Raw genomic sequence first — 17272 nt, 5'->3', positions numbered from 1 at the left:
GAACAAGAAGAAGAGAGAGCGGAGGTAGAGCCCGGACAGCCACACAATAAAGTTATTGTTGTCTAGACGCAACACGCGTGATGTCATGATGTCGCACTGTGCTGGACACTGCAGAGGAGCTGACTAACCTACCCTGGAAGAAGGAGCAGCATCCTCATGCAGCATTAGGTAAGTCATGTGAGTGGACTGGGCTAGGGCGACACTTGTCAGAATTGGGGGGGGGGGGGGGGGGGGCTGGAGGCTCGATGATAGGTCCAGGTTGAGACACTGGGGTGGGGGATAGGGGGACACAGGACATGATACAGAAAACAAAGGAGATGAGGGGTAGACTGTGAGAGACAAAGTGGGAGGCTAAGTCACAGCAAGGGAGGCTGATGAAGTACAGAGTGAATGGGGAATGGGTAGGCTGAGAAACACAGTGTGAATGGAGGAGGGGCGGCTGAGACAGAGTGAATGGGAGGCGGGTTATCCTGAGAGATGCTGAGTGAATGGGGGGAGGGGTGCAAGCTGAAAGCCTGAGAGACACGGAATTAAAGGGAGCAGGCTGGGAGACGCACAGTGAAGGGGAGGGGTCAAGCTGAGAGACGCTGAGTGAATTGGGGGACAGGTTGAGAGACACAGAATTAAAGCCTGGCAGGCTGAGAGAGGCACATTTAAAGGGGGCAGGCTAAGGGTAGCAGGGGGAGATAGCCTGTGGCTAAGAGAAGCGGTGGAAGATGGAGGTGGGACAGAGTAGTGGGGGGGAGGGGGGAGATGGTGGTGAGCTGAGAGTAGCGGGGGGAGATGATGGTGGGGATGGGAGACGCAGGGGATAAGATGATAGTGTGGCTTGGAGACGTAGGGGGTAGGAGGTGACACGGGTGGCATGAGTCTTTACCGGCTTTCATTCGGGATTCCGGTGTCTGTCCTCCGAATGCCGGGATCCCAACAGCCGGTATATTAGCTGCATCCCCTACTGTAACCTTACCCTGCACACACTTCTGTACCCTATCTCCCTAACCCCGCTCACACTACTGTACTCTTACCCACTAACCCTGCACACTACTGTAACCTTACCCACTACTGTAACCTTACCCACTAACCCTGCACACACTAATGTACCCCTTATCACTTATTTTACAACATACCGCATGTTACATTTCAAAATATGAAATATTGTAAAGAGACGGGTCAAGAGGACATCTTGGTAGGAGGGATCACAGTTCTAAATTTGCAGGCGGGCATGGAACACATGACTGCAGTCATTATCTAACTCACTGGTTCAGAATTGGATGCCTGATTCATCGAGGGAGGGAGGGAGGGAGGGGTTCTGAAGCTCTCAATGCCATAAAGCCATTCATTCATAAATATAGAATATTTTTATAGCGTGTTTTTTAATTAAAAAGTTTAATTTTTTTCTGCAGCTTTCATCTTTACTACACTGTTCTTGAGTTGTTTTTGTGGCACTCCAATGGGACCGAAACTGATGTGGGGTGTTCAATATTCTCTGGAAAGTTCTCCATAATATTGTGGTGCTATGTAAATAATACAAAAAATAAATTAAAAATACACATTTTGTAACTTTTTGTGATTGCTTTCTACCCATCTCACACTAATGTGTTTATTACAGCATGCAAGTGTATACAGTGTATAAGACGTGTGTGTGTGTGTGTGATCCTATTCACATTGATACAGTTTTAAAGACACACACACACATCAGAGAAAAGAGATTGTTTATAATGAGTAGACCCTTAACTATACAATCATAGAGGCTTGTAGCTCAACAAAATAGAAAAGCAAGTATAATAAAACAGCATACACAGAGTTTTACAATACATGTAGAGTTTATTTTAAATAGAGTCAGACTCACACAGGAAACGGTTTTGGATGGACCATGCTGCCAGGAGTGTCGCCACATACTGTAGCAGTAATAGTAAATCACATAACGGTTACAGCCCCCTTACCAAATAATAAGGCTGTAGCACAAAATCTGAAATTTGGTTATAGTGATAATCCTCCTTGAGCTACAATGTATGGATGGGATCAGTACTAGATCCCACCGGATGGAATCCCAGCGGTCAAAATACTGACACCAGGATCCCGACCGGCACAATCCCCACAGGGGGGCGAGTGCAACGCAGCCCCTTGCGGGCTTGCTGCGCTCGGCACACTAATTTATTCTCCCTCTATGGGTGTCGTGGACACCCACAGAGGGAGAATATGTCGGGATTGTGCCGGTCGGGATCCCGGTGTCGGTATTCCGTCCGGCAGGATCTTGACCGCATCCAGTATGGATGGATTTCAACCAATCTCTACTCTAGAAGTGCAAAAGAAAGCTTACCACTAGTATCCAAATATTGAAGACTGCATGCTACATAGTTGCGTTTAGGTATGGCACAATGGGCATGACTTCCCTAGCTCTGAATGAATGAAGCTATTTGAAAGCAAAGTACACCATGTCCTATGAAATATTGGCTCCAGGCTAGCTGGCTTTAGTAATAAGCTCAGTCTCTGTATCTGCTACATCTGCACATGAAATGCTGGATCTCTTTCCAGGACACAAGTGGTTCAAGTTGCAGGAAACAATGAACACTGTGAAAACTACAGACCTGATAAAGTGAAAGGCAGATATGTTAAGGAGATTGCTTAGAAGTTAAGCACGGATCTCTCCGTGTGTATGCCCCACAGTGATAGCGTTGCCCGGCTCCGTGTGTCGCTATCGTCGGTGCTAGATTGGCCTGCATGCAGGCACAATCTAGCACATCGCTCATTTCACCGCTGGGTGAAGTGAGCACCCCCACCCCCCTCACTCAGCACACATTGCGCTGTGCTGAGCGGGGGAGAGATGTGTGCTGTGCGTTGGTGCTAGATCGCTCAGCACAAATCTCTGGGGAGATCTCCCTGTGTGTACGGGGCTTTACACTCCTATTTGAATTTTTTTTTTTTTTTTTTTTTAACTATAACAAGTGTAGTTGGGTCCCTTTCCCAGATCCTCGGGCAGGCAACAATACAGTCAAATAACATTTTGAATACACATCACTAAAATCCTGAGCTACATGAATTCTTATAAACCATTCCCTTTACAATCAGTAAGCTAAGACATTATTTGTGAAATGTAAATGTTACAAGACAAAACAAACCAAACACACAGTCCACTATTTGTTTTAAGCTATATTCACAAACATAAAAATACAATTAAAAAAACTGTACATCAGGGCATAAAGTATACACACAAATATACATTAAATAAATATAATGTGTAAGGATATTGAGGATTCTATTGTGTTATCTATAATGCAAGTGTAAAATAACATTTTATTGGTGATATAATCATTTAAGTACATGCTTTAATTCAGTGGTTTATACTGAGCAGTTGAGTCAGATAGAAGTATGGGGTCATTTTAGTGAAGACGTACTTTGTATAACTGTTTAAGTAATACAGTAAAGTGATCAATTGTACCAAAATAATATTTTTATCATCGTTGCCTGAAAGGAGTACTGCTATGAACACATGGGTAACTTGAATGTATACAGGTGGCTCTTTGGGGTATATTTACTAAACGGCGTCTTTTCAGAGCCGCAACTACTAGTGTCAGTTTTGTCTGCAGAATTTAAAATGGCAATACAGGTTGACTATCCCTTATCCAAAATGCTTGGGACCAGAGGTATTTTGGATATCGGATTTTTCCGTATTTTGGAATAATTAGATACCATAATGAGATATCATGGTGATGGGACCTAAATCTAAGCACAGAATGCATTTATGTTACATATACACCTTATACACACAGCCTGAAAGTAATTTTAGCCAATATTTTTTATAACTTTGTGCATTAAACAAAGTGTGTCTACATTCACACAATTCATTTATGTTTCATATACACCTTATATACACAGCCTGAAGGTCATTTAATACAATATTATTAATAACTTTGTGTATTAAACAAAGTTTGTGTACATTGAGCCATCAAAAAACAAAGGTTTCACTATCTCACTCTCACTCAAAAAAGTCCGTATTTCGGAATATTCCGTATTTCGGAATATTTGGATATGGGATACTCAACCTGTAATATGAACTATAAACACACCTGGTTTTGCATATAATATTATTGCCGTTTTAAATCCAGTAGGCAAAACTGCCAATTAGTAAATATGCCTCTTTGATTTATACAAGAGGACATTATACAATGAAGGCTGATAACACAACGTTGCTCCTTGAAAAACTTTTTAAGCTCAACTTAAAAAGTTTAAGAACCACTGTTCTACAATGTGCAAAGTCATCTATGTTATTAGTTATCATGTAAAAACATAGGACACACAATAGCAAGGTCCAGATGGATTTGTGACTGACGTTACAAGGGGTGGGCCAGGGTGATATTATTAGGGAGAGGGTTGTGCGACAGTTAGGGACATTTTAAGCATGAAGATTTGTTGTCAAGTAACAGAAACAGAAATGGTAATAACAGAAGAAATAGAACAATTAGGTCACATGTTCTTCTTAATAAAACAATTTGAAAGAAAACCACAAATCACTTTATCACTGTGCAAAGTGACAAATATTTTACTATACTAAAAACGTACTTTTCTGAACAGATTTTAGGGAAGATTCTAGATTTGCATTTAAATGTGATTTTAGTAACATTATCAGGATAAAAAAAAAAAATCTACAAACCCACATACACAACAATGTGTCAATTAACGTACAATATACAGTATTAGGAAGAGAACAGGAAACGTTGATGCTAATAAACTTGTAGCCATAGGAAGTAACTTTCTGGGAATGTCACAATGGCTGGAATCTCACAGTTGGTCTACCCCTACTTTACATAACAAGGTCTGGGCTTCAAGAGATTACTATTAGGTGTAGATCAGAGTTTCACAAACTGAGCTCCAAGTATTTGTCCCAATGTGCTCGATGTACAGCCGGTGCATGTTTATAACAGGATTGCACATAGCAGAATACAGTAGAGCTTGATTAAAATGGAATTATATTTTAAATATTACTTGTAGCTGGTAGGATAAAGGATGAAAAAGTCAGCTGTTGGCAAATGAAACTTTAAAAGCCATTAAGCACTTATTATGAGAGTGAGACATTCCACGATACCATAGCAAGACAAGTATATCAAAGGTGCAACCGTCTTTCAGCAAAACATAAAACATCCTACACAGATTTAAAATGGTTCGTCTTGAAAATCGGCCATAAACCGTTTTACATTGCAGTAAACAATTCAGTTTTAGACTTTTATTACACCAACACAGAAAGCTTTTCACAGTCCAATATAGTAAACCTCTACTGCAGTAATGAATCAATTACGGCTTCTGGTTTCGCTGAACGCTTCCTATTGAAAGGAAAAAAGGTAAAAACATAAAATTCAAGGAATCTACAAAAATAATATTACGGAAAGTCACTGAACTGTGCATTGTAATCTAAATCAACGAGTAGAGTACTCGGGGTGCTTTCAAGTGAATGGATCCTCCAAAAAGTTAATTAAAATCAAATTTCTACATAGGTTCTAGATAAATGTGAATCAGGTACTGTTCTGCTTGTTGCTGGTGACTTATAAAGTTGCATCTTGACCATCTATTTCAGGTCACCGTAATTTGTATGCCCACTCTACCTATAGTCTTGCATGATTTATGGACACTTTATAAATAAGAAAAAGAAGTAAAAAATCTATGACTTATTATTCATATTCCTATAATATCTCAAGCCTGTATTCTCCGTTTCACTTGTTGGTTATCAAAAACTAGCAGCAGGTGTGAAGCCCTGTGTTTTCATTCTATCAAGTATCCATTTTATTAAGTATCCATAATAATAGATGATATTACATTAGAGATATTACATACACACCTTCTACCAGTTTTGGGTCTTGATTTTCCTTTAGATGTCCTTGGTCTCTCTAACTTCATTAAGGACTGACGTAGACTCTCCTCAGTATAAGCCAAGTACACATGGGACAAGTCCACTTCAAAAGGCTGGTGAGAAAATCAAGACAATAAGAATCATGTGTCAGACTAGTAGGAATGCCGAACCTTTATGCTAGTTACCCTAGAAGAAAAGTACTGTACAGAATAACCATTCATATAGATTGCTACCATTTTATTTTGCCACTTTGTATTTTTCTAAAAGACTAACTCCACTTTTGTAAATATAACCCCTATCTTATCTCCAATACCCCTTTTTCCACCAAAATCCAGGATCAGAATCGGGTTTTTGAACATAGGGGGTAATTCCAAGTTGATTGCAGCAGGATTTTTGTTAGCAATTGGGCAAAACCATGTGCACTGCAGGGGAGGCAGATATAACATGTGCAGAGAGAGTTAGATTTGGGTGTGGTGTGTTCAATCTGCACTCTTATTTGCAGTGTAAAAATAAAGCAGCCGGTATTTACCCTGCACAGAAATAAAATAACCCACCCAAATCTAACTCTCTCTGTACATGTTATATCTGCCTCCCCTGCAGTGCACATGGTTTTGCCCAACTGCTAACAAAGTTCCTGCTGCGATCAACTTGGAATTACCCCCATAGTTCTAACCCTGGTTACACCCCATTTACACTGCATGTTCAACCCGGGCCACTACCTTTGACACTGCACTCATGTGCAGTGTTTCTTCCTTCTATCGGCACTTGGAGATGACATCACCTCCAAGTGATGGTGAACCGGCTCTCCACAGGCTTTTAACGGGACCTGGGTCACCCATTTACACTGTGCTGTTACTCAGGTCCTTCCCAGGTAACTGGACCCGGGTTATTTTTTTGGGAACCTTTTCCACTGAGCTGCGACCCAAGATTACCCGGCAATAACCACAGTTGGTTGCGGCATTGGAAATATATAACCAGGGGTATAACCTGTCCTGAAGCATTAGTCAAGTTTGGGAAGAATAAAGGGAGGCCGACTAGAGAAATATATAGCCGGCCCTATATGCCATATCATCAGATGAGTAAGGTGCCATGAAATATATTTATTCCACCCAGAGGGGTCCAGACAGACAATGGATACACTACAATGACACCTTTCCCCCTCCTCCACCACCACCCCAGAAAATGGCAGGAGCATCAGGACAGGCTTTCAATCTGCAGTGCACCAGAAGAGAATATTTCATGCAAAGGAATAAGGAATATTCAATACTTTAGGTTTTGATGTATCATTTTTTTTTGGTTCCATAATATCAAAAATGGATAAGATTAATGATCTAACAAATACAAAAATTCATAATTTAATTCTAAGACAAAAAAAATCACATTTTATTTTAAAATATCCACTACAAGTCTAGCGCCTTTCTTTAAAACTTTTTACCTTCCATACCGAAATTGATGTAGTGTCCAGCCTAGCGTAGTCACACACAAGCGTGTCCCAACACGAACATCAAGCCTAGACCCAACCCCTTTCCCTTCTGCGTATGCGTGGCTGCCAGCCAGTGCGTGTGCAAACCGCAGAATTCTTGAGAAATTCTGCTGTGAGAAGCCCATAGGCTTCTGTTAGGGAATATCCTCTAAAGGTGGTGTTGACTATCAGATACAAGCTTTGGTAAGTTTTGCTTTCCAGAGCTTTATACATATGGGAAATGTGGCATATTTACGTTAGCACATTGCACTGATAATGAGGTATAGTTTTACAATTGGGTTGATCTGCACAGCATCATATCACAAATCAAATGTGACAGTTTTGAAGGAGCTGGTCAATGCAAAATATAGCTCAGATCTTTACATTTATCCAGAGGCGTAATGTGCTGTGAACTTATACATTACATTACTCCATGTATTACTAACTGTGACTTATCTCACTTTAACACGTAACACCGTTTTCACATAAAACCAACATGTTGCACTATTACGTTCTTCTATGTTGCACATAAAACACATGACTGTATAGATAAGTCATCTTACGTCCTTTTCTTTCTTGTCCGGTACAGGAGTTTGCTTTCTCATATTGTTTCCAGTGTAGGCTACACATTTCTTAGAAGAAAAACAGAAAATGGATATGTTCCATTTACTTGGAGGTGTTTAGCATTACAAACGATGATGAAAATAAATGACATGTAAAAAATGTCCTACCAGTTGCCATTCACCAATATCTTCGTTCCAGTGGACATAATTTTCAATCATGTCCTTAAAAGAAATGGGAGAAAGTGTGTTATACACAGACTTGAGCATGTAATACATCAGACCAAAGATTCAACAAAATCAGCCTCATTTTCCATGTGGATCTAATATGCAATGTCTGAGTATGCTGTTCTTTATCCTTTTATACATGAGGACCATGACGGGCAGCGGGTGTGGTCTGTCCTGCTAGAAGTATTAGAAGCAAACACATGTCCACCAGGATTTTTCTTTGCACACTTTAAATGTCCAGTGAAAACAGAGCAAGAGCCAATATCCTCATGTCCTTTTTGTACTGTTTGAGGGGCCCTCCTCGTTTTACTACGTCTAACTCTGTTTCTGGTCTCCTGCTTGCCCTCCTCACATTACAGCACTTGCTTGGTCACATGCACCCCTGTCCAGACTGACATGGTGGGCTGCTACTTTCTCCCATAATATCAGTAGTATCCGTGCTGCTCTGAGTACTGTGATAATATAACTGGCTGCGGGAATTTTTATTTAAATATCGATTAAAGAAAAATTGTTACGCATAGGACACAACATTTATGGAACAAAAATTGCCATAAATTATTTAAGCCTATCAAGATTTTGGTGGTGTACGGCCAATTTCATGACTATACCCTGTGTTCAGTGGGCAATGACTCTTTCATATTTTATTTGCGGCACATTTAATTCGAGGCACATTGTATACTATTTTTAGCTGAACATCTTGTTTTAATAACATACTGAAATGGATGTGTATATTTTTTGCATCGTTCAGCTGGAGAGAAAAAAAACAACCACAGGGCAATGGAGAATTGTCCTTGAAATATCTTTGTCTAGTTCTCAAGAATAGCCATACACTAAATATACTTTTAATCAATGTGTTCAGGACATACTGTATTAGAGATAGAAACAAGTTATTCTTGCTATTTTGAGTTTTATTTATTTTTCTACATTTTTAATAAAAGTCATGAGGGAATCTTCAGCAGAACTCATCACTGGGCTCTATTTTAATTACTCAAAGATCCAATGTACATTGAATCTATAAGTAACTACAGCAGCAGCTACTATTGGATAAACATCATTTTGGAACTGCCTTGGAGTGATTAGTTGTTGCAGCTATGCCAAGCAAGGACCCAAGAATAATGACCAAAGTGATATTCCTCGTGAGGTCACTTGGTGACATCACCGGAATTAGCTGGAGCCATCAGTTTGATACGGACGAGAGCACCGCCTCTGTGGAGATTGTTTATTCTCAATACATTTGGATGGGCCTCCTTTGCGTGCTACAGTCAAAACAGTAGGTTAATCTACTTAGGATGGATTTAACCCTGGTGCCTGTGAGGTAGGGAAGTTTGACCGAAAATTACAGATAATGAGAATACAAATTTTCTGTAAGAGTTAATCAAAATAATTATGATTTTAATAATATTAATTAAAAAAAATAGTGAGATAGCACTACAAAGCTATAACACTGCACAAACGGAGTTCAGTTTTGAACACTGGGGGTGATTCAGACCGGATCGTTGCTGTGCGTTTTCACACAGCGGGCGATCAGCAATAGACTGTGCATGCGTATGCACCGCAATGCGCACGCTCTTCTGCAAACAACTGGCATCGCATGTCACCGACAGGATGGTGCGAAAATTCCAATGGCACGGGCGTTCGCAAGGAGATTGACAGAAGGAGGACGTTTGTGGGTGGTAACTGACCGTTTACTGGGAGTGACCGGAAGAACGCAGGCATGCCCAAGCATTTTCAGGGAGGGTGTCTGACGTCAGCTCTGGCCCTGATCAGCCTGTTCTCATCGCACTGAAGATGTAAATCCTGGACTGTGCAGAGACTTCACACAGTGGATTTTTGCAGCTTGGCGTACACATGGGATCGCACACTTGCACAGCGAATTTACACTCCCCCTTGGGCGGCGACTAGCCGAACACAGGACAGCAAAGTTAGCAGCCCAGCGATCAGGTCTGAATCACCACCACTATTTATAAAGTACAGGGGGCCACATCAATGCGACTACTGCTCATTGATAGCCATGGCAGGAAGACAAGAGGATGGTTTACAGTATAACAACAGAAGATTTCATATTTGTTAATGAGCAGGTAAAACTCTTGTTTGATATGAATGTATAAGGGTAGTAGGTTACAGAGCTGAACAATACACACCTGAAATACATTCATTGGGGCAGATGTATTAACCTGGAGAAGGCATAAGGAAGTGATAAACCAGTGATATGTGCAATGTGTTAAAGGTACCAGCCAATTAGATCCTAACTATTAATTTACATATTGGAGCTGATTGGCTGTTGGCTTTATCACCTTGCACATGTCACTGGTTTATCACTTCCTTATGCCTTCTCCAGGTTAATACATCTGCCCCATAGTTCCTACTTAAATAATATGGTCATCATTCTCTATCAGCTTCATTTGGAGAAGGTTGTTGGCCCATCACTGCCCCACTGTCACGGACAGATATCAGGGGATGAAGAGAAAGATTGCACGATAGCAATCCCAGTATATTTCTGAAATTTCTACAAATCACTTTATGTAAAGTCGTTAAACTTGTAACATTTGTAAGAATTGAAAATGTAGTGCTTGTAAATCACTACAGCTGCATGGAGAGTGATAGACTCATTTGTACCCAGGAGGGAGTTCCCTATCCCAGTCTTAGCGCAAATATCTGTAGCTCTAATGAGATCAAATAAGAATTCCCTCATATGGCGTGACATTCTCTGTAGTGACCAAGTACTGTGCTCTAGGACATATCAGCAATATGGAAGCAAAGAACAAAACCTGTAGGAATGACATGACAAAGCTCTTGTGTTACCTGATATTCTTGAGGAATAAAGCTATCGATGATGATCATTTGAAGTCGAAGTTCCCGACTCAGTTGTCTGATATTCTCCAATAACCCCTCTATTTCCCTTTGGTGTTCTTGTTGCAGGTCAGCCATCTAATAGGTGCATAATACAACAGATCAGCAGTAATCAGCCTGTGTCTCTTCCACTATTGTAGATTTACAACCAGTCTGTCAGAGTCTAGCAATGCATGATGAGACAAGTACAGTAGGTCCATAACAGAAGAGCGGTATGACGCTTAGAAGTGGCCTTTTCAGACTGGTGGAACAACAGTGGAGAATCAGCAGGCACCTGAACTAAGAAGTGTGACAGCCACTTACTACAGTGAAACTGCAGGACGTCAGGCAGTTAATCTCACACAGACTAAGTGGGAATTTAATTAGCCCTGTTTTTTGTGCCTGAAATTTGACTAATTTTTGGCTGAAATCACAAAGAATCCAGGATAAGTTCCTGCATCAGTGTTTTCATTGCCACGAAAAATGGGAAATTTATCGGGGATTTTCTTTCACCTACCTCAGATAGGTGGAAAAAAAATCCTGATGAGTGATGCACATTAAATCAAGGCTGCTTTGAGAACATGGGGGATATTCAAATGTTTGAAAAGTTGGTTGGGTGTCTGTTTTTTCCAATCTAATAGACAGTAAAAAACAGACACCCAACTGACTTTTCGAACAATTGAATATCCCCCCCATGTGTCCGATTCACTCCGGTCTAGGTCACTGTACAGAAACAGTCAATGGGCGGTATTCAATTGTTTGAAAAGTCAGTTTGGTGTCTGTTTTTTTCTGTCTATTATATAGGAAAAAATAAGAATTTACTTACCGATAATTCTATTTCTCGTAGTCCGTAGTGGATGCTGGGAACTCCGTAAGGACCATGGGGAATAGCGGCTCCGCAGGAGACTGGGCACAAAAAGAAAAGCTTTAGGACTACCTGGTGTGCACTGGCTCCTCCCCCTATGACCCTCCTCCAAGCCTCAGTTAGGATACTGTGCCCGGACGAGCGTACACAATAAGGAAGGATTTTGAATCCCGGGTAAGACTCATACCAGCCACACCAATCACACCGTACAACTTGTGATATGAACCCAGTTAACAGCATGATAACAGAGGAGCCTCTGGATAGATGGCTCACAACAACAATAACCCGATTTGTTAACAATAACTATGTACAAGTATTGCAGATAATCCGCACTTGGGATGGGCGCCCAGCATCCACTACGGACTACGAGAAATAGAATTATCGGTAAGTAAATTCTTATTTTCTCTGACGTCCTAGTGGATGCTGGGAACTCCGTAAGGACCATGGGGATTATACCAAAGCTCCCAAACGGGCGGGAGAGTGCGGATGACTCTGCAGCACCGAGTGAGAAAACTCCAGGTCCTCCTCAGCCAGAGTGTCAAATTTGTAAAATTTTACAAAAGTATTTGACCCTGACCAAGTAGCAGCTCGGCAGAGTTGTAAAGCCGAGACCCCTCGGGCAGCCGCCCAAGATGAGCCCACCTTCCTTGTGGAGTGGGCTTTTACAGATTTTGGCTGTGGCAGGCCTGCCACAGAATGCGCAAGCTGAATTGTACTACAAATCCAGCGAGCAATAGTCTGCTTAGAAGCAGGAGCACCCAGCTCGTTGGGTGCGTATAGGAGAAATAGCGAGTCAGATTTTCTGACTCCAGCCGTCCTGGAAACATATATTTTCAGGGCCCTGACAACGTCCAGCAACTTGGAGTCCTCCAAGTCCTTAGTAGCCGCAGGTACCACAATAGGCTGGTTCAGATGAAACGCTGAAACCACCTTTGGGAGAAATTGAGGACGAGTCCTCAATTCTGCCCTGTCCGTATGAAAAATCAGGTAAGGGCTTTTACAGGATAAAGCCGCCAATTCGGACACACGCCTGGCTGAAGCCAGGGCCAACAACATGACCACTTTCCATGTGAGATATTTTAATTCCACAGTGTTGAGTGGTTCAAACCAATGTGATTTTAGGAAATCCAAAACAACATTCAGATCCCAGGGTGCCACTGGAGGCACAAAAGGAGGCTGTATATGTAGCACTCCCTTAACAAACGTCTGGACTTCAGGCACTGAAGCCAGTTCTCTCTGAAAGAAAATCGACAGGGCCGAAATCTGGACTTTAATGGATCCTAATTTTAGGCCCATAGACACTCCTGCTTGCAGGAAATGCAGGAATCGACCCAATTGAAATTCCTCCGTCGGGGCCTTTTTGGCCTCGCACCACGCAACATATTTCCGCCAGATGCGGTGATAATGCTTTGCGGTTACATCCTTTCTGGCTTTTATCAAAGTAGGGATGACTTCGTCTGGAATGCCTTTTTCCTTTAGGATCCGGCGTTCAACCGCCATGCCGTCAAACGCAGCCGCGGTAAGTCTTGGAACAGACAGGGTCCCTGCTGGAGCAGGTCCCTTCTCAGAGGTAGAGGCCACGGGTCCTCTGTGAGCATCTCTTGAAGTTCCGGGTACCAAGTCCTTCTTGGCCAATCCGGAGCCACGAGAATAGATCTTACTCCTCCCCGCCGTATAATTCTCAGCACCTTGGGTATGAGAGGCAGAGGAGGGAACACATACACTGACTGGTACACCCACGGTGTTACCAGAGCGTCCACAGCTATTGCTTGAGGGTCCCTTGACCTGGCGCAATACCTGTCCAGTTTTTTGTTGAGGCGGGACGCCATCATGTCCACCTTTGGTTTTTCCCAACGGTTTATCATCATGTGGAAGACTTCTGGGTGAAGTCCCCACTCTCCCGGGTGGAGGTCGTGCCTGCTGAGGAAGTCTGCTTCCCAGTTGTCCACTCCCGGAATGAACACTGCCGACAGTGCTATCACATGATTTTCCGCCCAGCGAAGAATCCTTGCAGCTTCTGCCATTGCCCTCCTGCTTCTTATGCCGCCCTGTCTGTTTACGTGGGCGACTGCCGTGATGTTGTCCGACTGGATCAGCACCGGCTGACCTTGAAGCAGAGGTCTTGCTTGGCTTAGAGCATTGTAAATGGCTCTTAACTCCAGGATATTTATGTGAAGTGATGTCTCCAGGCTTGACCACAAGCCCTGGAAGTTTCTTCCCTGTGTGACTGCTCCCCAGCCTCGCAGGCTGGCATCCGTGGTCACCAGAACCCAGTCCTGAATGCCGAATCTGCGGCCCTCTAGAAGATGAGCACTCTGCAACCACCACAGGAGAGACACCCTTGTCCTTGGGGACAGGGTTATTCGCTGATGCATCTGAAGATGCGATCCGGACCATTTGTCCAGCAGGTCCCACTGGAATGTTCTTGCGTGGAATCTGCCGAATGGGATTGCTTCGTAGGAAGCTACCATTTTTCCCAGGACCCTTGTGCATTGGTGCACTGATACTTGGCCTGGTTTTAGGAGGTTTCTGACTAGCTCGGATAACTCTCTGGCTTTCTCTTCCGGGAGAAACACCTTTTTCTGGACTGTGTCCATGATCATCCCTAGGAACAGAAGACGTGTCGTCGGGATCAGCTGCGATTTTGGGATATTGAGAATCCAACCGTGCTGCCGCAGCACTACTTGAGATAGTGCTACTCAGACTACCAACTGTTCCTTGGATCTTGCCCTTATCAGGAGATCGTCCAAGTAAGGGATAATTAAAACTCCCTTCCTTCGAAGGAGTATCATCATTTCGGCCATTACTTTGGTAAAGACCCGGGGCGCCGTGGACAATCCAAACGGCAGCGTCTGAAACTGATAGTGGCAGTTCTGTACCACAAACCTGAGGTACCCTTGGTGAGAAGGGTAAATTGGGACATGGAGGTAAGCATCCTTGATGTCCAGAGACACCATATAATCCCCTTCTTCCAGGTTCGCGATCACCGCTCTGAGTGACTCCATCTTGAATTTGAACCTCTGTATGTAAGTGTTCAAAGATTTTAGATTTAAAATAGGTCTCACCGAGCCATCCGGCTTCGGTACCACAAACAGCGTGGAATAATACCCCTTTCCCTGTTGCAGGAGGGGTACCTTGATTATCACCTGCTGTGAATACAGCTTGTGAATGGCTTCCAATACCGCCTCCCTGTCGGAGGGAGACGTCGGTAAGGCAGACTTTAGGAAACGGCGAGGGGGAGACGTCTCGAATTCCAATTTGTACCCCTGAGATACCACCTGAAGGATCCAGGGGTCCACTTGTGAGTGAGCCTACTGCGCGCTGAAATTCTTGAGACGGGCCCCCACCGTGCCTGAGTCCGCTTGTATAGCCCCAGCGTCATGCTGAGGACTTGGCAGAAGCGGGAGAGGGCTTCTGTTCCTGGGAACTGGCTGTTTGCTGCAGCCTTTTTCCTCTCCCTCTGCCACGGGGCAGAAATGAGGAGCCTTTCGCCAGCTTGCCCTTATGGGGCCGAAAGGACTGCGCCTGATAATACGGCGTCTTTTTATGTTGAGAGGCTACCTGGGGTAAAAATGTGGATTTCCCAGCAGTTGCCGTGGATACCAGGTCCGATAGACCTACCCCAAATAACTCCTCCCCTTTATAAGGCAATACTTCCATATGCCTTTTGGAATCAGCATCACCTGACCACTGCCGCGTCCATAACCCTCTTCTGGCAGATATGGACAGCGCACTTACTCTTGATGCCAGTCGGCAAATATCCCTCTGTGCATCACGCATATATAAAAATGCATCTTTTAAATGCTCTATAGTCAGTAATATACTGTCCCTATCCAGGGTATCAATATTTTCAGTCAGGGAATCCGACCAAGCCACCCCAGCACTGCACATCCAGGCTGAGGCGATTGCTGGTCGCAGTATAACACCCGTGTGAGTGTATATACATTTTAGGATATTCTCCTGCTTTCTGTCAGCAGGTTCCTTAAGGGCGGCCGTATCCGGAGACGGAAGTGCCACCTGTTTTGACAAGCGTGTGAGCGCTTTATCCACCCTAGGAGGTGTTTCCCAACGTGCCCTATCCTCTGGCGGGAAGGGGTATGATGCCAATAACTTTTTAGGAATTATCAGTTTTTTATCGGGAGAAACCCACGCTTCATCACACACTTCATTTAATTCCTCAGATGCAGGAAAAACTACAGGTAGTTTTTTCTCACCAAACATAATACCCTTTTTAGTGGTACTTGTACTATCAGAAATGTGTAAAACATTTTTCATTGCCTCAATCATGTAACGTGTGGCCCTACTGGAAGTCACATTCGTCTCTTCATCGTCGACACTGGAGTCAGTATCCGTGTCGGCGTCTGTATCTGCCATCTGAGGTAGCGGGCGTTTTAGAGCCCCTGATGGTCTTTGAGACGCCTGGACAGGCACCAGCTGAGTAGCCGGCTGTCTCATGTCATCAACCGTCTTTTGTAAAGAGCTGACACTTTCACGTAAATCCTTCCATAAGCTCATCCACTCAGGTGTCGACTCCCTAGGGGGTGACATCACCATTACAGGCAATTGCTCCGCCTCCACATCATTTTCCTCTTCATACATGTCGACACAGTCGTACCGACATACAGCACACACACAGGGAATGCTCTGATAGAGGACAGGACCCCACTAGCCCTTTGGGGAGACAGAGGGAGAGTATGCCAGCACACACCAGAGCGCTATATATATGTTGGGATAACACCAAACAGAGTGTTTTCCCTTTATAGCTGCTCTGTATATTATACTGCGCCTAATTAGTGCCCCCCCCCCCCTCTTGTTTTACCCTTTTCTGTAGTGCAGGACTGCAGGGGAGAGTCAGGGAGACGTCCTTCCAGCGGAGCTGTGAGGGAAAATGGCGCCAGTGTGCTGAGGAGATAGGCTCCGCCCCCTTCTCGGCTGACTTTTCTCCCGCTTTTTTCAGGAATCTGGCAGGGGTTAATATACATCCATATAGCCCTGGGGGTTATATGTGATGTAATTTAGCCAGCCTAGGTGTTTATATTGCTGCTCAGGGCGCCCCCCCCAGCGCCCTGCACCCATCAGTGACCGGAGCGTGTGGTGCATGAGGAGCAATGGCGCACAGCTGCAGTGCTGTGCGCTACCTTGGTGAAGACTGATGTCTTCTGCCGCCGATTTTCCGGACCTCTTCTTGCTTCTGGCTCTGTAAGGGGGCCGGCGGCGCGGCTCTGGGACCGGACTCCGAGGCTGGGCCTGTGTTCGGTCCCTCTGGAGCTAATGGTGTCCAGTAGCCTAAGAAGCCCAAGCTGGCTGCAAGCAGGCAGGTTCGCTTCTTCTCCCCTTAGTCCCTCGATGCAGTGAGCCTGTTGCCAGCAGGTCTCACTGAAAATAAAAAACCTAAAACTAACTTTTCCTAAGAAGCTCAGGAGAGCCTCCTAGATTGCACCCAGCTCGGTCGGGCACAAAAATCTAACTGAGGCTTGGAGGAGGGT

The 17272-nt window shown here is 43.8% G+C and overlaps 1 protein-coding gene across 2 annotated transcripts in view; it reads right to left on the bottom strand.

The window, feature by feature from the left end:
• Positions 1-1804: 1804 nt before the first annotated feature.
• The window catches only part of KIF3A (kinesin family member 3A), a 171222-nt gene continuing 155754 nt past the window's right edge, over positions 1805-17272 (bottom strand). For both annotated transcript variants that reach the window (XM_063928178.1, XM_063928179.1), the window contains 5 exons: positions 10895-11020; positions 8036-8089; positions 7868-7936; positions 5831-5955; positions 1805-5318 (listed from right to left, as the gene is read on the bottom strand). In XM_063928178.1, the coding sequence (XP_063784248.1) occupies positions 5270-5318; positions 5831-5955; positions 7868-7936; positions 8036-8089; positions 10895-11020 (423 nt within the window). In that variant the 3' untranslated portion in view covers positions 1805-5269. The remainder of the gene's footprint in view (positions 5319-5830; positions 5956-7867; positions 7937-8035; positions 8090-10894; positions 11021-17272) is intronic.

The sequence above is a fragment of the Pseudophryne corroboree genome, chromosome 6 (genome assembly GCF_028390025.1).
Source record: "Pseudophryne corroboree isolate aPseCor3 chromosome 6, aPseCor3.hap2, whole genome shotgun sequence".
Lineage (NCBI taxonomy): Eukaryota > Metazoa > Chordata > Amphibia > Anura > Myobatrachidae > Pseudophryne > Pseudophryne corroboree.
This window is presented reverse-complemented; position numbering and strand designations above follow the sequence as displayed.